At 41.0% G+C, this 27,658-nt stretch overlaps 1 protein-coding gene across 1 annotated transcript in view; it reads right to left on the bottom strand.

Moving 5' to 3' along the window:
* Positions 1-684: 684 nt before the first annotated feature.
* MAN2A1 (mannosidase alpha class 2A member 1) overlaps positions 685-27,658 on the bottom strand; it is a 485,077-nt gene continuing 458,103 nt past the window's right edge. Inside the window, 2 exon segments of the mRNA XM_029571989.1 lie at positions 685-3,042; positions 15,970-16,080. Coding sequence (XP_029427849.1) covers positions 2,890-3,042; positions 15,970-16,080 — 264 coding nt within the window. The 3' untranslated portion in view covers positions 685-2,889.

Consider the following 27,658-nt stretch of genomic DNA (forward strand, 5'->3'; position numbering starts at 1 on the left):
ACCTTTATAACAATGTTTTTTTTTTTATTTCAAGCAAAAATAAAATGTTTATTTTATTTCAAGATACTCATGAAAACCCATAAGAAATCAAAATTAGGTTCTAATTAGGGGTTAAAGTTAAATGCTGAGAAAATATTGCATGATTTGTGAAATTTTACTGACTCTAAAAGTAATGTATTTTGTCATCTATGAAAAGTAAATTTTTTGTTTTATAAACAAAAAATAAAGGGCAAAAATTCCCTCCAATTACTTAAGTGGAATCAAAATAATCAGGGGCTTCAAGATAAATTCATTGTCTTTTGCCTGCAATGAGCTATAGACATTATCAACTGCAAGCACATATTTAAATCATTTATCACTCAAAAGTATTCCTATTCTTTGTATATTTTCTTACCAAAAGAGGATGTAGAATAATACACTAGTATTCACCAAATGAACAAACATGAATAAAATATTTATCCAATTATTATGAGATTTGGCAATTCTTTATATGCTATAAAAAAGGATTTTTTTATACAAGGGTAGACCCAGATGATATTATCTGAAAGAAAAAGATTTGTATTACAGATAGCTAAATTGTAAAAATGCATTTGTCAATGTCATCCAAGATTGCCACATATCACCCTCTTAGATATGTACTACATAAGTTTGTTGGTTGAAAATAATTTAGAAATTATGCTCAGGATTTCATTTTTCCAAAAGTATTCTGCTGCTACACAAACCAAACTTCAAGTGTTTTTTTTTTTTTTAAATATACTCTAGCGGTTTTCATATACAAATTTCCCCACAGAAATGCTTTACTTTCAATGCAGAATGAAAAGTCTTTTGGAGGATCTTTCAACTGGCAACTCAAACAAAATGCTTGTGCCAGCAAATCAATCAAATGTCTTAACTGTCCCAAAATATTCTACTGAACAAATTATTGCACACAAGGAAAAATAGAAAAAGGCAAAAAAATATTGTTTCAGGCAATCACCGTGAAATTACTGAAGTTTAAATTTTATTTCTAATGGTCAACAATTGCTGACAATAAGCCATTTAGTAGATTTGGCACCAAGGGTTTTTTTTTTTTTTTTAATTAGTAAACAAATAGGAACTATAGTAATAAAATTGACAACCTAATTCAGAGAACTATTTCATTTGTTTCTTAATTACTGAAAATACTGTACTGCATAGATGCATAAGCAAAATATGAGGTTGTTAATATTATATTTATGGACTGGCAGCAATTGGTATTATACTAAAATATTTCTCATTGTATTTAAGACAAATCAAAGAGCAGTATAATTTCTACAAATTCTGATGTCACAGATTTATCAAAAATTGGGATGGAGACTGCAACAAGCTAAATCTCAAAAACAGCAGATATGAAATTATGAAGATGACAACTGTGATTTAAAAATGTACATTTATAGGCACATCATTCTCAGCACGCTTCAGTCTATGAAAAATGGACGTACTGCAAACTAGTTCTCAGGAACTGTGCACGTAGAAATTTCTGAAGCACTCAGCAGATGCCTTGGCAGCAATAGATTTAAATTTACAGCATTATTTTCTTCCTTTTTCTTCTTTATGACTAAGTGTATCAACTTTATACATTCAAATAGTCAATGTTCAGCGTAATAACAGCAATTTGTAAAGGATGATTTATAGATCAGTGTTGTTACCATTTCAAAAATAAGATATACAATTTAATTTCATATAAACTCTCCCTCCCCCTGCAAAATTTCATACATAATACTATAAAATAGTAACAGTACATGTATAAAAATAAGGCACATTAATTGTGATATGGTTATTTTGGAATAAAAATCTCCATCTTGGAGAATATATTGGTATCCAAATGAATTTTGTATAAAATATCTTACAATAAGCATTTATACTAGAAGGTAGAAACAGAATAATTGCACATATCCCATTAAAAGAAAGTTGTATTCTTTGTGTACTGTGCAGTATTTCATTAGTGCACACTGGAAGAACTAATACTTGGCCTGCATTAAACACTTGTTACTTTCATTCTTTAAGAGGTTTTCCCATAATTCTCCTGAATTCCTAGAACAATGGCCATTATTTCACAAAGAACATCACACACTGCATGAACCAATAAGATGCCAATCTAGGTGAGGTAAATTTGGACATTGTTACAAATGTGTCAGCCCCTAAAGGTTCAGAGAATTCACAAGTCAAAAGCTTAAATAATTCTGTCACTGATACAGATTTACTACTTGATGTGCACATTTATGAAATGCTATACAATATACAGCAAACATAGCTTTCTTTCAAGTGATAAATGATAATTCAACATTTCTTACAAAATAAATATGAATTTATATTTTGCTAAAAAAACACTTGGGGTAGGGCTAGGTGTAAAAGTTAATCATCTTTGATGTCGTAATGGCTCCTGAATTGCACATTACTACAGAATTAAATCTTCACAGCATGCAATAAATTGATATTACAGTCACATATAGATGATTATAATTATTTGGCCATTAGCTATTACCAAGTGTTTTGTTCTGTTTCTGTTCTAACTGTAAATGGAATTTCAGCATTGCAATTATATTTATATAAATTAATCAAAACCAGAAAAGTAAACCCTTGTTTAAAAAAACAAACAAACAAAAAAAAAAACAATATTTAACCTGAGATTTGACCTACTACTGAGAGATTAACACCTTGTTTTTCATTGCATTCACCCATATTGATATTGGTATTCATTATTAAAAAAATGTCTATAACATGGCTTTTTCTATTGGTTGAAAACATTGTGTTATGTATCTTCTCACAGTATCCAGAAGCTGAAACAACAATGTGCTTCTTTATTGCATGTTAAAGAGACGAGATGTAATTGCCCATAATTTTTCTCCATCCAAAATTTTCAAGTCAGGATTATCTCAGTTTAATTCGGAATGTACTTATTTCCATGGGATTCATACTGATTTCACTTATGTTACTGGCATCTGGAGATGAATGCATCAAGGATAAAGATGACGGTATAAGACTTTCAGTGTTCAACTTATTGAAGAGTTTATGCACAAGAATCTGAAATATATAAAATGACAATTTATTACAAAATAGTTACATAAGCAATTTTACTAAAACCATATCAAGCTGTCAAAGTACAGAGCTATGAACCTGAAGACTCCAGTTATACAGAACAATTTGCTTAAGCTCCTTCTGCTAAAATACACTGCAAGCTGTTTGGAGGACAGGCTTTGTAAAGTACATCATGTCATTTAATCATTTAGCAATTGTATGCACAATTTGTGATCTATGACGAAAAATCTGTTTGCTTGAATTCTTGCAACTTTTTTTGTGAATTATGAATTGTGAGTTATGAATTATTTTTGAATGTTTGTGTGGTGTATTTAATGAGTAGCCTCTGTTCTTATTTTAAATAGGTATGTTGAGAGTACAAAAAAGAAACATCAAATTTTAACCCATTTAGACAAATTCTGTTTTTTAGGAAATGCAATTTTGTGATTCTATTCAATGATTTATGGATTGCAGTTCAAAGGGTTGGAGGGAGGGAGGCAGGCAATGAGCTGGAGGGTTGGGTTTTCTAGATATTGTCGCCCGTCTTCCTTTATGAACGTTAACCTTTTCTCCCTTAATGTTTTAGCTATGTCTTTAAAATTCAGTTTCTTTATCCTTTATTTACTTTCCTAACAAAAAAGATTAGTTGTCCTTATGATATCTCTTTTTAGTTTTGCCCACTGATCTTCTACTTCTCCTTCTTTAGAGTATGGAGTAGTTCCAGAGGACTGGAGACAGGCAGATGTGGTTCCTATTCATAGAAGTGGAAATAAGGAGGTGGCTGAGAACTACAGACCAATTAGTCTTATTTCTGTGATGAGCAAACTAATGGAATCGCAGCTAAAACAGAGGATAGTGCAGTTTTTTTGGAATCCAATGTATTGCAGCGGGATGGCAGGGCAGGATATAGCATGCCATGACTTGGATTGGTAGTTGCAGTGATTGCCAGAGTTGAGGGAAAGGCAGGGAACGGTGATGAGGAATTTTAAGTATCAGCTCCTTAATCTGCATTCTCAAGTAACAAGCACATGTGGCTATTATAGAAAGCATAGGCTTGCTATGTCCAATTTTTGGTGACACACCTTCTACCCCCTTGGGGACACACTGGTTGAGAACCACTGGTCTAAGGTCTGGCAGCTAAGATTCAATGCTAAAAAAAATGCAGGGTAATTCATTTAGGATGCAAAAACCCATGGGAGGAGAGGTGAAATTCTTCCAAGCACAAAGGAAGAGTGGGATCTGGGGATGATTCTATCTGATGATCTTAAGGTGGCCAAACAGGTAGATAAAGTGCAGCAAAAGCCAGAAAGATGCTTGACTACATAGGGAGAGGATTGGCCAGCAGAAAAAAGGAGGTGATATTGCCCCTCCATAGGTCCCTGGTGAGACCTCACTTGGAATACTGTGTACATTTCTGAAGACCGCACCTTCAAAAGGATAGAAACAGGATGGAGTCAGTCCAGAGAGAGTGGCTACTAAAATGATCAGTAGTTTTTGTTCTTAAGGATATGGGGATAGACAGAAATGTAAACATGTACACCTTAGAGGAAAGGCGATATGGGGGAGATATGATAGACATTTAAATATTTTAAAGGTTGCCAAGCATAGGAAGAGAGCCTCTTTCAACAGAAAGAAGGCTCTAGAACTGCAGAATTAGATTAGAAAAGACCCTCTTGGTGTCTTTAATTATTAGGCCAATTTTGCAAAGAGTATTGCTGTGGAAAAAATAGATGTGCTAAGCAATTTGTTTTGGTATCTGTTTAAAGTCTTATGATCTGATTAAGATATAACTTTCTGGAAACAAGAATTTTAGGCCCACATCTGGGGTACTGGATTATAATGAAACTGCAATTGTTCCCCTCTTTGTAGGAGATAAACATGTTTTCCAGTTGAAAGAATGAAAAACATCACATGATATTCCATCTAAGATGGAGGGCAAAAGGATAGCTTGTCCTTGGATCTAAAATAGAGGATAAGATCTAACCCCTAGATTCATCAAAATACTATGACGACGCATGAATAACGACTGTGGTAAAAAAAAGGGGTGTGTTTATGGTAATTTTACAATTACCACACCTCGCGCTATCATAGTGCTTCACATAGGTGGTGTATCATGGATTGCGGTAAAGTTTTCGCACTTTGCAATATGTCTGTTTCGCAGCTCCCAAAGTGCCGAGAAAGGCCTTCATAGTACTCCACTATTTATATCTGAATAGGAGAGCCAGCTAATAGCTCGAGGTGAGGTGTTGGTTTAGGGGCCAGTTTTACATGCAGAGTGAGATGTACAAACAGCACAGTAGACCTCGATGAAGATTTGACATCATTTGGAGTGCGCTCCAGAGTCAATTTATTTGTTTTATCTTTTGATTTATGAAGATGTTTTGTTTAACACTGATTTGTGAATGTTTTGTAAATCGCTTAGCAATGTTGATAAGCGATATATATATTTTTAAATAACTAAATAAATGCGTGTGTGTGTGTAATGAAAAATGTAAAGTATTTAATGAGCTGCCTGTATAAGATGCAGGAAACAAACTTTTTTAGATTTCTGTTAGTATTTGTACTTGAGAGAAATAAACCACCTAAAAGAGGAAGTTTGGGTTTCATGTCAGATTTTCTTAATTAATGTCACTCTGCTAACTTTAGAGTTTGCTCCAAGACAAATTAGGACCTGGAGATCACTTTTATTCTGAATCCAGGAATTTTTAAAGGAAATAAGGGACTGTTTTTCCTAATTCCTGCAGAACAAAGGTGCAAATGAACAAGGGAAATATTGTGTAAATAGTAAATATTCAACCACGAAGTGCAAAAGCTAAGTGAAGAAACGTAATCGATTATGAATGAGCATTAACATTACAGACTTGTTTAAAAGCTCTAATGCTCAGAGGCAGTTTATTCCATCATAATGGAGCAAGGTAGAGGAGCCAATACATTCCTCATCTAGGAGTGGGGAAGCCACAACTGGGGCAGTGCTCTGCCTCAGACACCAAAGACAGGGTGGATCAAGGGGAGTGGTGAATGCTGGAGGGTGGACTGGTGATCATAATCTAAGTGTAGACTGGACCATGAACCAGCCTCTTCTTTTTGGTGGTTCAAAACAGGGTCTTGGGTTAGTTAGGAGGTGGGACAATAAGTGAGCAGCAGGGAGAAAGCAGAGTTGCTTACCTGAAACAGGTGTTCTCACAGGACAGCAGGATGTTAGTCCTCACATATGGGTGACATCATCAGGATGGAGTTTATCACAGAACACTTTTGTCAAAGTTTTTAGAACTTTGACTTGGCACACTGACCATACCCAGCATGCCACCAACCCTGCATCTAGCAGGGGTCCCGCTTCAGTCTTGTTTATAGTAAAAGTACGAGCAAAAAAATAAAATAATAAATCGAAGCGATCCCAACTCTGCGGGGAGGAGCGTGGGTTTCGTGAGGACTAACATCCTGCTGTCCTGTGAGAACACCTGTTACAGGTAAGCAACTCTGCTTTCTCACAGGACAAGCAGGATGGCAGTCCTCACATATGGGTGAATAGCGAGCTGAGGGTGCCCGAGTAATGTATCAAGAGCACCCAATGACATGCAACAGGCAGAACAACAGGGGTGGTCTTGGGTAGATGGGCAGCCTAAATTCCCCAGTGGGTCACTGAGAGGAGTTGGGTTTTTAAGTTGAGAATAAATTGCACAGAACAGACTGGCCAAAGATGGAATCTTGACTGCCAGCCTTGTCCAGACAATAAGCTGCAAAGGTGTGCAGAGAACTCCATGTAGAAGCCCTGAAGATGTCAGCAAGAGGGACCGGACAAAGGTGTGCTACCAACGTTGCTATTGCTCTAATAGAGTGCGCTTTTACGCGTCCCTGGAGCGGAAGGCCTGCTTGTTGGTAGCAGAAAGAAATACAGTCCGCCAGCCAGGAGGACAAGGTCTGCTTGCCTACCGGGATTCCTAGTTTGGTTTTATCAAACGAGATAAACAGCTGGGTGGACTTCCTATGGGTTGCAGTACGCTCCAAATAAAAGGCTAGCACCTGTTTGCAGTCCAAGGAATGCAGAGCTCGCTCACCTGGATGTGAGCGGGGCTTTGGAAAGAAAGTAGGGAGTATAATGGATTGATTTAAATGAACTTCAGACACTACTTTTTGTAAAATTTTGGATGAGTGCGAAGCACCACACGATCATGGAGAAATGTCGGGTAAGGTGGGTATGGTACCAGCGCCTGCAGCTCACTTACCCTGCGAGCTGACGTTATAGCAAGGAGAGAGAGCACTTTCCAAGTCAAATGACGCAGCTCACAGGAATGGAGAGCTCAAACGGAGGTTTCATGAGCCGTGCTAACACTACATTGAGGTCTCAAGCAGGGGCCGGAGGACACAGTGGGGGCTTTAGGTGCAGCAAACCTCTCATGAAGTGTGCTAGGAGGGGATGCGTGGAAATCGAAGCATCACCTATGCCCTTGAGGTAAGCAGCTAAGGCGCTGACATGAACTCGGACAGATGAAGTTTGCAGACCAGACTCCGATAAAGACAAGAGGTAATCGAGAAACTTTGTTGTAGGGCAGTTAAAGGGATCTATCCCCTTTGACCCGCACCACAAGGAAAACCTTTTCCATTTGGAACGGTAAAAGATTTCCTGGTGGACGGCTTTCGTGAAGCTACGAGGACGTGGAAGACCTCATCCAAGAGGTTCAGAGATTGTAGAATCAACCTGTCAACATCCAAGCTATCAGAGACAGGGTCTGGAGGTTCGGGTGACACAGTTGACCGTTGTTCTGGGAAATCAGAGACTGATCTGCATCCAGGCGAATTTGTGGACGAACAGAGGTTGCGAAGGATGGGAAACCACACCTGGCGTGGCCAATAAGGGGCTATGAGGATCATGCAGCACTTGTCTTGTCGTAACTTCACGAGAATCTTGCTGATGAGTGGAAGTGGAGGGTATGCATACAGGAGACCTCTCGACCTTGAGAGGGCGAAGGTGTCTCTCGGTGGTGTCCTGTAACTGCAATGTAGTGAGCAGAAGTTCTCCACTTTGCAATTGTGAACTAACGCAAAGAGATCTATGCATGGATATCCCCACTGTTGGAATATTCTGTCTGCGACAGTGAGGTTTAGGGACCACTCGTGGGGATGAAAGGTGCGACTGAGTTTGTCCGCAATCACATTATCCACGCCTGCCAGGTAGGTTGCTCTCAGTAGCATGGAGTGTGATAAGAGCCCAGGCCCAGATTCATGCTACTTCCTGACACAGCAGGTAAGAACCGGTTCCTCCCTGTTTGTTGACGTATCACATTGCTACTTGGATTAGGATTGATTAACTGTCTGGATTAGGATTGATTTGTTGGATAGGCAATCTTGGAAGGCTATCAGAGCATATCTGATTGCCCCGAGTTCCAGAAAATGTATTTGATGTTATGATTCTGTTGTAGACCAGGTTCCCTGAGTCTGTAGGTCGTTTACATGGGCTCCTCAACTGAGAGTGGATGCATCAGTTGTCAGCGTGATCTGCGGTTCTGGAGTTTGAAAAGGTAGGCCCTTTGGTCAGACTGGACTCCTGAACCCACCAAGCTAGGGAGAGACAAAGCTGTCTGGTGACGTGGACAATGCTAGACATTGGATGGTGGGCTTGCGACCATTGGGACGTCAATGTCCACTGGGTGACTCATGTCAAGCGAGCCATTGGTGTAACATGGACCGAAGCTATCATGTGACCTAGCAAGGCGAAAAGATGACGAGCCATGGTTACCTGCCGTGTGAGTACAAGAGTGTGAGCGCGGTCTTTTGGAAGAAAGGCCTTTGCTTGGGTAGTGTTGAGGTCTGCTCCGATGAAGGAGAGGATCTGGGAAGGGTTCAGATTGGATTTTGGATAATTGACTAGAAATCCCAATGAGAGTAGCAGCTGGAGGGTCAGATGGAGGGAGTGGGAAACCGCCTCTGCTGACAGGGTCCATAGCAACCAATCGTCTAGATAAGGGTAGATGTGGGTGCCGAGGCACCTTAATTATGCAGCTACTACTGCCAGGCATATCGTGAAGACACGAGGCGCTGACGCTAAGCCGAACAGAAGCACACAGTACTGGAAGTGCTGACGTCCGACCAGGAAGTGTAGGTATTGTCTGAGAGACGGGGTTATCGCTAAGTGCGTGTATTCGTCTTGCAGATCTAGAGAGTAAAGCCAATCTCCCTGTTGGAGAAGAGGGAGTAGGGAGCCTAAGGATACCATTCTGAACTTTACCTTTCGTATATGTTTGTTCAGAGCCCGAAGATCTAAGATGGGATGAAACACCTACTGATTTTTTTGGTAATAGAAAATATCGGGAGTAGAAACCCTTTCCCCTCTGTAGAGTGGGAACTGGTTCTATGGCACTGGACCGAAGATGGAGTGTAATTCCTCCTCCAGAAGTTGAGAGTGGCTGGAGAGACTCCACCCCAGCCAAGGTGGAAAGTCTGCCGGTATTGAAAGGAAGTTCAGATGGTAACCGTGAGCCACCACCGACAAGACCCACTGATCCGTGGTGATGGTACGCCACGTGTTTATGAAGTCCTTGCAGGGCTTGCACCACCACCTCTTGAACCATCCGGTTCAATTCCTCATGGAAAGCTGGTGTTTGGAAGACCAGTTCTGGAGTTTGAGGCTGGACAGGTGTTGCTGGAGGGTCCACAATAACATGTGGAGTCTCGGCTCTTGGCACCAACGAAGGCGGGGAACGCCTCAGAGCCCAAGGCACAGAGGAGGATGGCGGCTACACCGTGTGGGATTTCTTCCTCGGTAGCTCCGAAGTCAATGTCGAGGCCACCGGCACACCCAGATCGGAGGGTACAGTCGTCCGATGGCGGTGGCAATGTTTTTCCCGGTGGTCAGTTTTGCTCTTGTCCAGTGCTGAGGATGAAGAGGCAGACATCTTCGATGCCAACCGGGAAACATCGGTGTCTGAACAGTGCCGTGGCTTGGAAGGCGATGGTGTCGAAGACGTGGAGTCCTTCGATGGCGTGCATGAGCTGTTTGGAGGAAAAAAGAAACGCCATCTTTTCCAAACGGGCCCGCAGCCCTTCGGAGTCATTTGGGCACACTCTGTACACGCATCGACATCGTGAGCAGGCCCCAAATATAACACACATACCTGATGTGGGTCGGTGATGGACATTGTCCGAGGACAGTCGGGGCACCTGCGAAAACCCGTCGCTATCGTGAAAGAAAAAATTTAGGCCGGAGCGCGGTCGGTGACCGTTGGCCTAAAGAGAGAAAACCATCGATAACCGACCGAAAAGAACGAGGTAAACCTTACCTTACGAACACGGGGACCCCGGATGGGGTAAATTTTATTAAAGTTTTGAAAATTCCGTGAGGAAAAAATTCCTGACAGGAATTAAAGTAAGAACTCCTGAATCCGCATGGCTACTGCTGCGCAGAAAAAAAAAGAGACTGAAGGGGGACCCCTGCTGGATGCAGGGTTGGTGGCATGCTGGGCATGCTCAGTGTGCCAAGTCAAAACTCTAGAAACTTTGACAAAATTGTTCCATGATAGGCTCCATCCTGATGATGTCACCCATATGTGAGGACTACCATATTGCTTGTCCTGTGAGAAAAGGTGAGTTGCACCTGTCATGGGTGAGTACTTGCACAAAAAGCAAAGAGGTAGGCAATCTATGAAAGCCGTGAGGGTAAACAAAAAGATAGATGCCAGGTGTCTTATACAAGTATTTATTGTGGTAGAGACGTGTCCACCACAATAAATACTTGTATAAGACATCTGGCATCTATGGGTGAGAACTTGAATAAATGGGGATAAGATTTTGCCTGAAGTACTGATGGAGTTACAGGCAAGGATTGGTAGGCCAAGAAAAGACATCAAGAAGAGATGTGGAGATGAATGGGATAATTAAACAGCAAAGAATCTGTGAAGAACGGAAGAAAACAGCACTAACATTTACACAGAGGTATATATTCAAAGACCTGCTCAACAGTTAAGATATTGACTAACTTTAGCTGGTTATCATTAAGTGAATTGTCAGCTAAACCTAGCAGGCTTCTTGTAATATGTCTCTGTTGATTTTTATTTCCAGTGTTAAAGTGACAAAAAAATGGCTTGCAGCAGCAGGATTCCCGATTCTTCCTTCTCTGTTGTCCCAAAAAGGAGATCAGCAGCTAGGGATTTCCAATACAGCATAACCTACATATCTATTTAGCACAACAGGTAAGGGAGAAGTAATCCTACTGTCTCAAGTCATGTTTTTGAGGGAGGCCCTGGTGCTGCAAGAACATTTTTTCTATTTGAAAGAGCAGAGAAAGGGAATGGGACCACTACTATAACATTTTTCTATTTTCAAGAATGAAGAGAAAGAGGGAAGACAACTGTGGCAGGGCATCACAGTGAGTGGGTGAGACAATTAAGGATTATAAGGGAATGCAAAAATTGAGTATGTTAAATATATAAACATATTCATTCCCAAGCACCACTTTCTCCCTGCATTAAGACATGCCATGCCCAGTACCCCCTTCTCCCTATCCATTACCCTATTAACACACCATACTATATCAAGCATCTATTTTATCTTTTTCACTCCCTTCCTGGCTTCCCTAGCGTCACTTCCCATTCTTGCACACTCACTCTCTTTCCCCCCCCTCAGCCCAATTTTCTTCCTTACCGGCTCAACATTGGTGCTACAATTGAACTCCACAGTCCTCTCATTTTCACGGTGCTGCACCATGCTGTGCAGACAGGATCCTAGCTCCCCAGGCACTAGAGGGAAGAAGCATGCACCATGCATAGCAGAATCTGGCTATTGGGAAATCCTGTGCATGCGTTGGAACAGCCAGTTATTCAGTGTGGTGAGCAGGCGCAGGAGGGGCTGAATAGGTGAACCATTCAGGCTGCTGGCATGGCTATTCAGCACGGAGAACAGGTGCAGCAGCAGGAGGGAGGCCAAATGGGTAATGTCATTTAGGCTGCCAACACTGTCTCTTTGAAATTTCGGCACTGGAGGCAAGTAAAACTCTGGGCCTGGTTAAAATGCCATAGATCCAAGCTGGCTTACTCTTGGATTGGCTGCAAACAAAAATTTTCAATGCTACTCATAAGTCTAGCCCCTCCTTGAGCCTCATATCATGAGGCACAGGAATGAAGGAAAGGAGAATGTGCCTATGAAAATGAGCAATGACTGCGAACAGTTTTGCAATGTAATTCTAGCGAGTTACCACTTAGGTTTTGGTGACTAGTTGCCATATTTAATTTTGTATGAAAGTCAACCCTTGAACAAACTAAGGCCTAGATTCACCATTTTGCTATAAACATAGCAAAAATAGTACCCACGATAAAACAGGGGCATGGTTAGGGTAATTTTCCTGGTGCCACTTCGCATAGCTATTTTACCGAAACACGCGTTAAAATTTAATCACACCCACATTATTTTTCACATTGCAAGTCTGCCTCATTAGGCCCTGCAGATCTAGAAATTTTATTGCCCAAGGCCGAACCTATGTGGTAACAGCCAACCACATTTTCCCAATCAGCTTGCTGCTCTTTCTGGTCACCTTTTCCGCTCTTTTGTTTAAAACTGGACTATTGAGCTGATTTTTGTTAATTTCTAAACTGACTTCTTGTATTTGTTGGGGGTGGCATTAAAACTTTTTTCTGCCACCCCTTTCCTCTAGTTTAAATGCCTTATGACATATGATCCAAATTTCTCACTTAGGATCCTTTTTCCTGCCATGGAAAGATGTAGTAGATACTTTGTGGCCTGGAAAGATCTGTAAGCATCCTTTAAATCCAGGGAGCTGAGCTAGTCCTTTTTCCAGGATGGGAATTAAGGTGCCCAAGGTAACCATTTTGATCTTTTCTTTTACTAGGAATTTGTTCAAGATCTTTAAGGACTAGGATGGGGAAGAGTCCACCTGTTTTCTTTAGAATCAGGAAGTACCTGGAATAAAAATCCTGCCATCTTTCCCTTGTGGAACAGGTTTAACTGCATTAGCCTCTAAGAGTGAGCCGAGGTCCTTTTTCAGCCATTCCTGATACAGAGATGTAAATCAAGAACTTCTTGGAGGGCAGCTTGGTGTAATTTGTATCTATTTCTGATTAAGTGAGAATCCAACTGTCTATGGTTATTCTGGGTCATTGGTTTATATAAAAGCTCAGCAGAAAGGTTCTCCAGCATGGATAATGGGATTCTGGTTATGCCTTCCTGAGTGCAGTCAAAATCTTGTCCCAAATTTTGGCTGGCATGCTGGCTGTGGTTTTTGGCTTTCTACTGTTTGGGATGAGTAACAGCCCTGTTGCTGATGGGGATGAGGGGGGAGATTTTGGAGGATAGTGATTCCTCAGAGCATAGAAGGGTTTCCATCTCCACTGCCACTCCAGATCCATCCTCATCTAGGAGATGGTCTGAAGTATAGCACTGTGATCCTTAAATTAAGTCACTGCTTCCTTGACCTTATCTCTAATAATTTCTCTATTGCAGGACATGTTAGAGAGTTTTTCCTGCATATTTGTTGAAGATCTCAGGCCTGAAAATGTGTGAGCCTGTGAGCGCCAATACTTTCTGTAGAGATTCTGATTGCTATTTCAAAAACTTATAGGTCAATTTGGCCATGTGTTTTCCACATTCCATACCCTTGAACATCATGTGTTTTCTGAAGGACATACTCCCCAACATGCCCTTTACCTCTTTCAGAATGTTTTGAATATACTGGTTCATGAAGAGCAAGTAGGAAGCCATGTGAGCATTAAGCATAGCGTCCCTCATAAATTTTCCTCCTAATAAGGTCAAGAGTATGAGAATCCTTCCCCAGGAGCATCAAAGAATGGGTTCTAGACCTCTAGGACTTTTTGAAAATGGATTTGACTACAACTAACTGATGAGGTAGTTTCACAAATCTGGGAGCCTTTCAGACACAATATATTGGGTCCACTTTCTTGTTAGCAGGAAACAGAGGTTTGCCCAAATTCTCATCTTTCTCTCCTGAAGAACTATGTGAATGGTCACTACCCAATCTCCTTGGAGGGGATCTTTGAAATGAAGATGTGAAACATTTTTGCCCTGGACTCTTCCTCCTCATGTAAAGTAAATAGCATGGTCTCCACAATATTCAAAGGAGAGGTCTTCTGGAGAAGGCTTTCTTCTCTCCTGTGGGAGAGAAAAGTTTAAAGGGAGACCTGTCAACAACTCCTGATTAAAGCAGTCTTCAGAAATGTTGGCATACCCCCAGGAATACTCATATTGCAAGCCCAGAATCACAGGTTGATAGTGAGGTCTGACTGTACATTTGGCTACAAGACAAGGCTTCTGTGAGGGTACCTTTTGTCTGTTGGTGTCTAGACCCTGATGTGTTGGGGAAGCTTCCTCCTCAGAGGCACTTGAAATTGACAACAGTGTGATGGTTCCTGATGTCAATGTTCCTCCAGTAATCTGCTTCAGGTTCTTTCCTCCAGTTGCCATAAGAGTTTCCAGCAGGTGTTGGATCTTAGTTTGTAAGGCTATTCATGTCAATATTGATGCACCGATGCTTTCACCTCTATGGACAATTCTGCTTGAATGTTTCTTTCCAACTGCTTTCAAAACTGCTGATCCCAGTATAGCATGGGAAGCAAATGGTGTGGTCACATCTTGCTGGTACACTTGAGGGAGTTTGGTGGCTGTATCGACTCCTGAAACTGATGGTCTATCTTCCTGGCCTCTATAAGTGCTAAATGTCAAGGGTGATTGATACTTTAATGTCAATACCCTGCCTGTGGGTGATGCAGTGCCAAGGCCCTTGATGCTGATGGATGGGACGTGCATGTCCCAAAGAATCTTGCAGTATCAGCTCTAGGCGGGAATGACATCCTCTGTTAGTCATCTTCCTATATATGGAACACTCAGAGGTCATGATTATCCTATCGTGGGGATCCGTGATAGACAAAGATTGCACCAAGGGTGCTTTTTGAAGCCTCTGGCCCTTTTCGCTTTTTGACATATCGGCCTAAACAAAAAATCCCACCTGATACAGATACTAATGTGCACAGCAGTTGTGGAAAAACAACAAGAAATCTTAAAAAAACGAGAAACCACCCTAGTGAACCTAAAGGAATGTGATAAGAAACTGAAAGGGCCTTGTGACAAAAAACATTAAATTTAGAAAAATATTCTTCAGAGAAAGGAGAGATGCCACCGTGGGTCTCCATAAAAAACAGTATCTAAAGAGGGCCCTATGGCATGCACATGCTCAGTGGAACATGCCAGAAGGTATGAAATACATTTCACTGGTTTGGGGCTCCATTGGATATCTCCTGCCTTTGAGGACTTCACATCTTGCTTGTCCTTGAAGAATAAGTTTTCTATTATTATAAAAATCCCCTAGGCTTTGTAGATAATATATAAATCTCAATCTACACATTTTTTCAATTAACCAAGTAGTGATTAAATTCATGTGACCTTCTTGCCTGGTCCTGAAACTTTTAAAAAGTGGATATTGTGCTATATGAGATATGCCATTCCGGTATATACATTTGAATATAAAATCATATTTGACAGTAAAATGCTCTGGTTGTATGACCAAACAACCATAATCTGATCTAACACTGAAAATCCGATGGCCTGTTGGCTTCTCAAGTAGCATTAAAGGAACTGGAGGAAATATTGTAATATCAAATAGTCATAATATTTATGAGCTCACTGAATAATTTAATTATATTATATAACCACTTAAATACTGGTTCATGAAAATGCTTTAACGCTTGTTTGATGTGTAGATGGGAGCTTCTACAACTGTGATTATGTGAATTTTTTGGTATTTTTTCATCTTACATTTATCGCCAATTACAAGCTGAAATATATTCTATTTAAGTTTCAAAAGCAAAATGGTTAAGAAAATGACATAAAAAAGCTGAATAAAAATGGATTTCTAATAAATATTGAAAACTTGACAACAGATTGTAAGTTAAACAAAAAAATTAACAGTTTATGTACCTTTCCCTGAGTAGTAGAGCAAAAAAGTCCCATATTTTTGTTTGAGAATCTACAGTCAAATCCCTTTCTGTGAAGGATCAATGCTGCTTCATTTGATGGCAAAGAATCCACCTGCAAACAAGACACATTTAAATACGTACTGAAAAACTGTTTCATAATCAATACTCATCACTGACCTGCTAGATCCAGGTTCTATTCCATCATTCTGCACTTACGGGAACCAGAGATAGCTTGTAATGTAATCTAAATTTTAATATAGTTCTTATAAATAAAATAAACCTAGACATACGAAAATGATAAAACATTTAAAAAAATGATACTGACTACTTTACTTAGGGCACTAGTAACTAAAACTTTTCCCATAGACACCAAATTTGAGAAAAACTGGTTCTACAAAATCAAGATTAGCCTGATGGGATCCTTGACAACCACATCTGTCTTAATATATGAGCACAATGGTTTCCTGGTCCCTTCTGAGAAGGTTTCATCACCAGGAGTGCTAGAGGATATGCATACAAAAGATCAGTACACACCTAGAGTACAGTGTATGGCATATGGCAAAAAGAAATCTAAATGCTTAATACATACTATAAAATGCAGTCACAGCATAATGAACTTGCTTAATATATTACAATAGTGACAAATCATACACATGTGTATCAGTTTGTACATAGTAGCTTTGGCATATATATGATCAATGAAAAGGCATTTAGGGTCTGATTTATCAATGTCTAACTATAGACAGGCCAGTGAAAAATCCATCGTGAATTCGACCCTTAGTTGGAAAAAATACTATAAAATAATTATTTGCCTTTCTGAAATAAAATGCTGCCTTGGTAAAGAGAAGATTAATGTAATACAATTTATATTAATGTGCAGAAATTTCCTATGGGGATAAATGAATGCTTGGTATCACAAACTAGTCCTGGATAGTCGCACATTTTCAGTATTCAGAGAATGTACCTTTATTCATCTTCATAACAACATGCATCTCAAATTATGCAGTTAGAACTTGGTACGAATTTTGCTTCTGATTTGAAAAACAAATATTCTAAATCTTTAAAAACTGAAGAAATTATTGACAATATAAGCAATAAAGGAATTACCTATGGACATTAAAAGATATACAGCTGAATTTAAACAAATGGTCGTGAGCAGTCCTGAATGTATTGCTAGCTGTGTTTTTCTCTCTTCTGTGTGCTGCAGAAGAGTAAAGATATACTACTATGCAGCTCTGTGGGGGAATAAAGCCAAAATTTGCTATACTATTCAAGTTCATGGACAGTTTTATTTTCATAATGGTTGTTAACAACAAAATTGAATTTTGATCCCATTTAGCACATAATAGCTCTTCTAATGCTGGGCTTTTAGCTAGGAAAAATAGTCTCAACTACAACCCAGGGCAACTTTCCTTAGATTCTGATTGGTGCAACAAAGGAAACATTGATAAACAAAGTTTTTGTTTCCTTTAGGCTTTTTGGTGTTCCAAATAGATTTTTTGATGCTGATCACAGATATTACTTCGAAATTTGCACATCACGTAAGATTTTTGAGAAATGGCCAATTTTGTGTTAGAATAATTGTGAAATTTTAAAACAATCTCGCGTACATATATTTTCTTGCTGGACAGTAGTTTTTATGACTTTTAAAATTCATGTTGTATTTTTGATGGACATAAGCAACATAACATGTAACAGAGTAACTTTTTTAAAAAAAATACACCAAGAAACTCTGCCTGATCATGCCAGAACTTGCTTAGGCAAGCCCCAGCTTGGCTAGTATAAATGATGCCAAGATAAAAGAAGGTGTTTTCGTTGGCCCACAAATCTGAGCTGTGATGAAGGACAGCCACTTGATGGTCTTCTGCAAGGTATAGAATGTGTTGAGTGGACAGCCTTCAAGAATGTTGTTCTTTCTAGGCAACTATAAGGCAGCAGACTATGTTGAACAGGTTGAAAATCTGCTTCAGGCATACAAATTGATGAAGTGCAACATGTCATTGAAGATGCATTTTCTTCATTCCCACTTGGACTTCTTCCCAGACAACCTTGGTGCTGTGAGTGACAAACATGGTGAAAGGTTTCATCAAGACATTGTCAAAATGGAGAAACTGTATCAAGGGCAAGTGGAACCCCTCCATGCTGGGTGACTATTGTTGGACTCTCATCCACGAAACGTCGGACAGTGATTACAAACGAAAATCTGCGGCAAAACTTTTTTAGTTTTGTTTTCTGGTGCCAACATTGCCATTATAGCTTATGTCGCAACAGACACGTAACAATGCTTAACGTATATTGCACTTTTCTGGCAAACAGTACGTGATACAGACATAATAAATGCATATTTGTGTTCAGCTTGTTAAAATCTACTTGTTTCACCGAAGGCTGAGGAGGAAACAAAATGTTCCCAGAAATTTGTTTACCAGTGTAATCAGTTTCTTCTTTTTGGAGTAAAAAATCAAAAGTGGGAATATTGGTGTAAACTCTTGGGCACTTTTACCTATGGGATTTCCACCAATAAATGAAAACCATACCAGTATTTTAGTTTTATTATCCAAGGAAAGATTACATGCAAAGATTAGCTCCTACTCTGTGTTAAATTTTGCAGCACAAAAATATTCACATAGTTCCATTCTATGCCATCTAGCTGCCAGGACTGCCTCTGCAGTATATGGGTAAAAGTACACACACTACTGAAATACATGCATATTTTTACCTGCGCACAATGTGGGAAATAATCAAAGAGCCAAGTTCTTTTTTTTTTTTTGTAATTGAAGATTTTATTGATCATAGGCAAATGAACATAACAGCAAGATGCAGGCCAATACCACAAGCATCAAATAACAACAATAGATGTAAGCATCTGGAAATGTTGCCAAACAAACAAATAAATAACATAATTTGCAATGAACTGGTTTCGTCTGAATTTTTTCTCCCCATTGCACCCCCCTCCCCCCGGTCATCAATACTGACAGCAATAAGTGAAGATAGTTTAAAAAAAAAAAAAAAAAAAGAAAAGTTCAATGGGATGTTTATGAAGCGCAGTCAGCCTGGTTAGTCCCAGTTCTGTGTTTCCATGCCAAATAAGGAGACCAGATGTCCCTCTGAGGGGCCAACCTGTCCTGTCGGATTGCGGTAAGTTTACTCATATAATAGACTATCTAGTCTAGACTGGACTGTACCCAGTGTGGGGGGCCCCTGTTTACACCACCAGAGTGCAATTTCACATCTGGCTGAGGAAACTACTTGCTGGATCCATTTAACAGTCGGGCTGGTGCCTGGAGACGGAAGTAGATTGAGCAAACAACTTTTGGGATCTCTAGGTATGCCAGTACATAGTATCTCAGACAAAATTAAGCACCTCCTCCCAGAAAGAGACTATACTTGGGCACTCCACCACAAGTGGTAAAAAGTTCCAACCTCGCCGCAGCCTCTCCAACATAAGTTATTACCCCCCGAATTTGCTTAGACTATCTGGGGTGATATACCAGCGGTACAGTACTTTATAGGCATTCTCTTTAATTGCGAGGGCATTGAGCAACTACCAGTTGCAATAAATATATGTTCCCAGTCACCTTCCTCCATTGTCTCTCCTATTTCTCGCTCCCAGGCCAATTGAAAGTTTAATTTGTTCAAAGGCAGCCCTTTGATAAGAGTCATGATCTTTGATATGGGTTTGGCCATCTTCCCCTCAGTGGTACAATAATTTTCAAAAGGAGATTTACCCTGCTCAAGAGCCCTGCCTACATGTGATTCTGTGTAATAGTGAGAGAGTTGACTACAGTTAAGAAAATCATTGGGAGAGAGAGAATGTGTCCTCTGTAGATCACTAAAGGGCATTATGGTGCGGCCATTCCAGAGTGCTCCCAAGTGTAGAGGCCTTTGTCTCGCCAAAATCTTATTATGTATGGCAGTGTGCCCTGAGGGAAGGACTTGTCAAATAAAAATGATGTAAGAAAAAAGACGTTTTACCCCCCGGTCAAACGAGGTCGCCATCTCTCCCAAATAGCTAGAATCAGTTGTAAGTGGGGAGATAAGCCTGAAACCTCCAGTCACCCCTTTTTCCAGGCCCTAATGTGCAAGGGTTGGTTGCCCGCTTCTTCCCTCATGATTCTCACCCAAGATTTTGGATGCTCATGGCAATGCCATTGAATGAGCGCACTCAGCTGGGAGGCACCAAAATACCAGTCTAAGTTTGGCACCTGTAGTCCATCCCTTGCTTTGTCCCGATACAAGGTAGTCCGAGCCACCCTCGGGGGTCTATGTCTCCAGATAAATCTAAGGAGCTTACGTTGCCAGAGAGCCAAATGGAAGGCTGGAATGTGGACCAGCAGCGTCTGGAAAAAGAAGCAAAAGCGTGGTAGTATATTCATTTTAAGTATGGCAATTCTTCCAAACCAGGAGAAGTCTCCTCTGTCCCATCAACGTCCTTTCCTATGCTAGTGAGGAGTGGTTCATAATTAAGATGAAATAACTCTCTATAGTCCGAGCCAATCTTAACTCCTAAGTATTTGACCCAATGGTGTGCAATTTTAAACGGGAGGACCCCTTTAAGAACAGAAAAACTGTCTGGTGGCATTGAGATATTGAGAAGCTCTGACTTGTCCTCGACTTTAAATCCCAAAACTGTACCATAGGCTCTAAGTTCTTGCAGTAAGAGGTCTAGCGAGGAAGCTGGGGATGTGACTGTGAAAAGCAAGTTGTCTTCAAACATGGATAATTTGTATACAGAGGCCCCTATTTATACCCCCTGAACGGCTGGGTGGGATCTCACTAAGTCTGAGAAAGGTTCCAAGGAAAGAACAAATAATAAGGGCGAAAGCGGGCATCCCTGTTGGGTGCCTCTTCTTACTGCAAACAGCTGTGTATATTCCCCATTGATTGATTTGTATATTTTAATTAATTGCTTTTAATATCTTAGACATACCTTTTTCAATTTTCTTTTATAACTGGGTTTTATATATTTTATTGTAAACCGATGTGATGTTCCAACGAACATTGGTATAGAAAAGCAAATAAATACATAAATACAAATTTCAGACTCCTCCTGGGATTTTCATAAAGCTTTTGTATCCACCTGATATAAAAGGGCCCCAAATTAAATTTCTGTAGGATTCTGAAAAGGTAAGGCCAATGCACTATCAAATGCCTTTTCAGCGTCCACCCCCAACAGTACCATAGGGGTGTGTTCTTGCTGCACCCTCCAAATGAGATCTAGCACCCGACACACATTATCAGAGGCCAAGCGGCCTGGGACAAACCCGGATTGGTCTTCGTGTATTAACAGAAGCGCCACCTTACATAGCCTGGTAGCCAAAACTTTGGCTAAGAGCTTCAAGTCTATGTTAATCAGTGAAATCGGATGGTAGGATCCACACAACATGGGGTCAAGCCCCCCCTTCGCTAATATGGTGATGCCCGCTAAGTTAGACTCCGAAGATATGGTCCCCTCTGACCGCAAAGCATTAACATTTTTGAGCAATGGTGGGATCACCTCAGCCTGAAAAGTTTTATAAAATTTAGCCGTATACCCATTGAGGCCTGGTGCCTTCCCCAGCTTCAAATCATGAATAGCCTGATAAAGTTTAGCATGGGAAATCTTAGCATTCAGGAACTAACATGCCTCTGCCGACAAAGAAGGCAGATCCACTTTTTGAAGATAATCATCAATTAGAAAGTCGCTACCCAAGGCGTCAGAGGCATACAGTTCTGCATAAAATTGGGTGAAGCATGTATGAATCTCACCGGCCTCATACAACATGGAACAAGTGAAATCCTTTATTTTAGTGATAAGAGAGTCAGCCAGCCTTTCCTTAAGCTTCCTAGCCAACATGCGCCCTGCTTTATTATCAAATTAAAAATATTTCTGTCGAAGCAAATCTAGATGAAAGGCTATTTTCTCCAAATCTAAAGAGTGCAGCTCCCTCTTAGCGGCTTGTAAAGCCTCTGATGTTTTAGGATCTAGAGACCTCTTGTAACATAGTGACAGTTTAACAATATGCTGCATATTGTTTAGCACTCCTTTTCTTTTTGAGGAAGCTTGCCTGGGCAATTAGTTTCCCCCTGACTACCACTTTCAGACAGTCCCAAACTGTTCCCGGGGATACTTCCCCAGTAGAATTCAAATGTAGGTACTCAATATCACCGGTCAAGGATTCCACAAAAGATTTGTCATTTAACAGACTGTTGTTCAGGCGCCAGTACCGATTTCCTAAAGATCTAGAGGGTAGCCTTATGTCTAACCATATCGGCACATGAGCCGACCAAGTAATATCCCCAATATCAGACTTCGTGACCAATTTGGCAATTTCTTTATCATCAATTAAATACATGTCAATATGAGAGTAAGTTTGATGTGTATGTGAGACAAAGGTATAATTGCGCAGGGTCGAGTTATGTAAGCGCCAAATGTCGATCAACCCCCTGTCACTAATCAGATTTTTTTTAAGGCCCTTCTGTGAGCTTGCCCTCCCCTAGCCACAGGATGCGAATTATCTAAATAGGAATACTTGGTCAGGTTAAAATCCCCACCAATTATAACCTTCCCCTCTGCCCAAGTTTCTATCAGGTTGGATAAATTCCGAAGAAATGGGGTCTGATCCGAATTTGGACTATATACTGTGACAAGTGTCAATAAATTATTATTAAGTAATTCTTTAAGAGCTATGTATCATCCCTTAGGGTCTCTGCAGACTTCTTTTACATCTAAGACCAGGGATTTGGAGAATAGAATCCCCACCCCTCCATATTTCCGATGGGTTGAGGCAGAAGCTAAAAACTGCTGGGGAGAAAATCTATCCCAGAGAAGCCGTTCTGCCCGCTTCAGGAGGTGGGTTTCCTGGCAAAAAGTTATATTTGCCCATCCCCGTTTTGCTTCTTGAAAAAGCAGTTTCTGCTTGGTAGGGGAATTGAGGCCCTTAACATTTATGTAGCTCAGCCATAAGAAATTATTAAAGGCATACGTCTTAAAGACAGACTGCCCCAGACATTCCCTCCCCAGCTATGAGGAACAAAGAGCTCTTCTCAAGACAGAGATGAGAACCCATCGATGAATAATTGATGACCACTGACCCCCCACCCTCCCCATTAACACCTGATTAAGTGCCCACAGTTCTCCGAAGTGGGCTCCCTACTCCTGGAGATATGATGGCATCAAAGTCATGATCCTTTCACCCGGGGCGCTCTCGACCCGTAATACACAAGAATATTTGCTGACAATAGTGCCCCATGTCAAACTGTAAACACAGGAGGCCACATGCATGGAAGAAAAGTCGTTTCGCTGGATAGAACAAGTGTCTCCCCTTGATGGGAAAATCAGATTATCTGTATGGGTCAGTCAGGATGTTCAGATAGCTGACAGGAGCCACTGAGCTGTCTCAACTGCTTGCCTCCCTTATCGACCCTTTGCCACCTCGGTGTGTCGCTCCGGGGTTTGGTAGAATTTCGTGGACCAGGATCCTCTGTCGTCCTCACAGTTGTGATCCCAGCAGCCTGCAGGATATCCAGTGCTTCCTCTACTGAGGAGACTCTAGGTGAGATGCAAGAGATGGTGAAACTGAGGCCGAAGGGAAAAAGCCACCGATATCTGATGCTATTGGTCCGCAAAATCATGGTAATTTCACGGAAGCCGCGTCTTCTGCGAACGGTAATCGGGGCTAAGTCCTGGAAGATCTCTACCTTATGATTCTCCCAAGATATAGAGCCCATTTTGCATGCCTGAAGCACAATCTCTTCCTTTTGGGGCAGATTTTAAAACCTACGCGCGTGGCCTCATTTGTGCGCGCTACCCGGCACGCACAAATGTACGCCCGATTTTATATGCGCGCATGTTATAAAATCCGGGGTCGGCGCACGCAAGGGGGTGCACACTAGTGAACCTTGCGTGCGCCGAGCCCTAGGGGAGCCCCGATGGCTTTTCCCATTCCCTCCGAGGCCGCTCTGAAATCGGAGTGGCCTTGGAGGGAACTTTCCTTAGGCCCTCCCCCCACCTTCCCCTCCCTAACCCGCCCCCCCCCAGTCCTACCTAAATCCCCCCCCAGCACAGCAGCAAATGGTCGCTGTGCCGAAGGCCTCTGTCTTTTGAAAATAGGCCTGGCGCGCGTAAGGCTTTGAAAATTTGCCCCTTTGTGTTTAACTATGAAAACAAGCAATTATTTCCCTGGGTCTCTCTGAGCGATTGATTCCCAGCGATCAGTGCGCCCGTTCTATTTTGATCATAGCCGCCTCCATGGGGTTGGAGTCTGTACTAAGAATTTGAGCGCAGATGTTGCTGACAACCTGTTTACAATTACTGAGGTCCTGGGATTCAGGGAGGCCACGAAACCTTAAGTTACCTCTCCTAGACCTATTCTGAAGGTCCTCCAGCCGATTTAGTAGATCATCCTGGGCATGAGACAGTTCGTCCTGATCCAGCCTGCAGTTAAGAACATAAGAAAATGCCATACTGGGTCAGACCAAGGGTCCATCAAGCCCAACATCCTGTTTCCAACAGTGGCCAATCCAGGCCATAAGAACTTGGCAAGTACCCAAAAACTAAGTCTATTCCATGTTACCATTGCTAATGGCAGTGGCTATTCTCTAAGTGAACTTAATAGCAGGTAATGGACTTCTCCTCCAAGAACTTATCCAATCCTTTTTTAAACACAGCTATACTAACTGCACTAACCACATCCTCTGGCAACAAATTCCAGAGTTTAATTGTGCGTTGAGTAAAAAAGAACTTTCTCCGATTAGTTTTAAATGTGCACCATGCTAACTTCATGGAGTGCCCCCTAGTCTTTCTACTATCCGAAAGAGTAAATAATCGATTCACATCTACCTGTTTCTAGACCTCTTATGATTTTAAACACCTCTATCATATCCCCCCTCAGTCGTCTCTTCTCCAAGCTGAAAAGTCCTAACCTTTTTAGTCTTTCCTCATAGGGGAGTTGTTCCATTCCCCTTATCATTTTGGTAGCCCTTCTCTGTACCTTCTCCATCGCAATTCTATCTTTTTTGAGATGCGGCGACCAGAATTGTACACAGTATTCAAGGTGTGGTCTCACCATGGAGCGATACAGAAGCATTATGACATTTTCCGTTTTATTCACCATTCCCTTTCTAATAATTCCCAACATTCTGTTTGCTTTTTTGACTGCCGCAGCACACTGTACCGACAATTTCAATGTGTTATCCACTATGACACCTAGATCTCTTTCTTGGGTTGTAGCACCTAATTATGGAACCCAACATTGTGTAATTATAGCATGGGTTATTTTTCCCTATATGCATCACCTTGCACTTATCCACATTAAATTTCATCTGCCATTTTGATGCCCAATTTTTCAGTCTCACAAGGTCTTCCTGCAATTTATCACAATCTGCTTGTGATTTAACTACTCTGAACAATTTTGTGTCATCTGCAAATTTAATTATCTCACTCGTCGTATTTCTTTCCAGATCATTTATAAATATATTGAAAAGTAAGGGTCCCAATACAGATCCCTGAGGTACTCCACTGTCCACTCCCTTACACTGAGAAAATTGCCCATTTAATCCTACTCTCTGTTTCCTGTCTTTTAGCCAGTTTGCAATCCACGAAAGGACATCGCCACCTATCCCATGACTTTTTACTTTTCCTAGAAGCCTCTCATGAGGAACTTTGTCAAACGCCTTCTGAAAATCCAAGTATACTACATCTACCGGTTCACCTTTATCCACATGTTTATTAACTCCTTCAAAAAAGTGAAGCAGATTTGTGAGGCAAGACTTGCCCTGGGTAAAGCCATGCTGACTTTGTTCCATTAAACCATGTCTTTCTATATGTTCTGTGATTTTGATGTTTAGAACACTTTCCACTATTTTTCCTGGCACTGAAGTCAGGCTAACCGGTCTGTAGTTTCCCGGATCGCCCCTGGAGCCCTTTTTAAATATTGGGGTTACATTTGCTATCCTCCAGTATTCAGGTACAATGGATGATTTTAATGATAAGTTACAAATTTTTACTAATAGGTCTGAAATTTCATTCTTTAGTTCCTTCAGAACTCTGGGGTGTATACCATCCGGTCCAGGTGATTTACTACTCTTCAGTTTGTCAATCAGGCCTACCACATCTTCTAGGTTCACCGTGATTTGATTCAGAGGCCTGATCTTCCAAATGAGCCTCCGTCTCAGCAACCCTGCTTCCCAAAGCTGACACATCCTTCTGTATATCTAACACCCCGTGAAGTTCTTTTCTCAGGCCCTCCATATCGCCTCTGAGCTCCCCAAACCAGAGCAAAAAATCAGCAAGGCTCGGTGGTGCATCCCCTGCCCCCTCTGTTCAGGACTCGCTCACCTCCTCCGCCATGCTTGTGGCCTGCTTTTCGCCGCCGGGGTCCGCCTCCATTGCCGCTGCCGTGAAGGAGAAATTCTGCAGGTTAGCTTTTTTCTTCGGGGCCGTCATAGCGTTGTTGGGGCCGCCTGCCGCTCCGATTTTGAAGAAATAAAAATGCTCTGGGAAGCACGATGGGGGTCGATGTGATCGGGTCTTGTGCGGAGCTCCCGGACTAAGCTGCCATTTCCCGTGGTGACATCATTTCCTCTCCAAAGAGCCAATTTGTACAGGTAAAACACTTTTACCCGGGGAAATACTTTTGTAGATTGCCTTCTTTATGTGCAGGTTATTAAGTTTTAGTATGCACACATGCCTCAATTTAGTAAAATTTACAGGAGTGAAAAATTATACACAGGATTCATTAGACAGCGTTATATCTTTTTAATAGCTAACTAAAAAGATTATACATGAAATATTTCCAGACATCTGGCCATATAAACCGGTTACAAAGCTTTCAGAACTGAGGCCACAGAGAATACATATTGTTTACCAAATTTTAAGCTTTTATTCTCACTGAACAAGACAGGGAAGATGGGTTTCTTCAACAAAACTCCGAGGGGGCAGACTTATGAGCAATGTCAGGAAATATTTATTCACAGAAAGGGTAGTGGGTGCAAGGAATGCCCTCCTGGAAGAGGTAGTGAAGTCAACAGTAGTAATGGAATTCAAAAGGGTGTGGGATAAAAGAGGATCCCTAGTGGCTAAAGAATGGAAATAAGTTATTTATTTAACAGCTTTTCTATACCGACATTAGAATGCACATCATATCGGTTTACATCTCAACAGTAGGTGGAAAATACAATGAACAGGGGTGGGAGAGGGACAACAGTAGAAACTCGAGGGCAGGAGGCTCTAGGAGGAGAAAGAAAATTAAACTAGAGAAGTAATAACTTGAGAGGTAACATATTTACATGATGCATATTATTCACTTTATGAAGTGAAGAAGAAGAGGGGGTAATCTGTGTTAACTGGTAACCTGCATGAAGTGGCAGTTACTACCCTAAAAAATATCTTGTTGGGCAGAGTAGATGGATTACTTGTGTCTTTTTCTGCTATTTACTATGCTACAATGTTACTATGAGTGAGCAGCGAAAAAATAACCCAATATTTAATAGACATTCTACTTAAGACATATATATATATCTTAATCATAATTTACTACAACAAATTACTTCAGGCTCATTTTGTATGATGTTAATGTAATATCCTCATGGTGAAACTTACTATAAAGTGAATTAATCACTAAGGTCCTATAGTCTAAACTGACTGCCACAAAGAAAAGGATATTCCAAATTAGATACCTGAGCTCACAAGAAGATTTCATCAGTTGGGTTTT

Source organism: Rhinatrema bivittatum, chromosome 1 (genome assembly GCF_901001135.1).
Source record: "Rhinatrema bivittatum chromosome 1, aRhiBiv1.1, whole genome shotgun sequence".
Lineage (NCBI taxonomy): Eukaryota > Metazoa > Chordata > Amphibia > Gymnophiona > Rhinatrematidae > Rhinatrema > Rhinatrema bivittatum.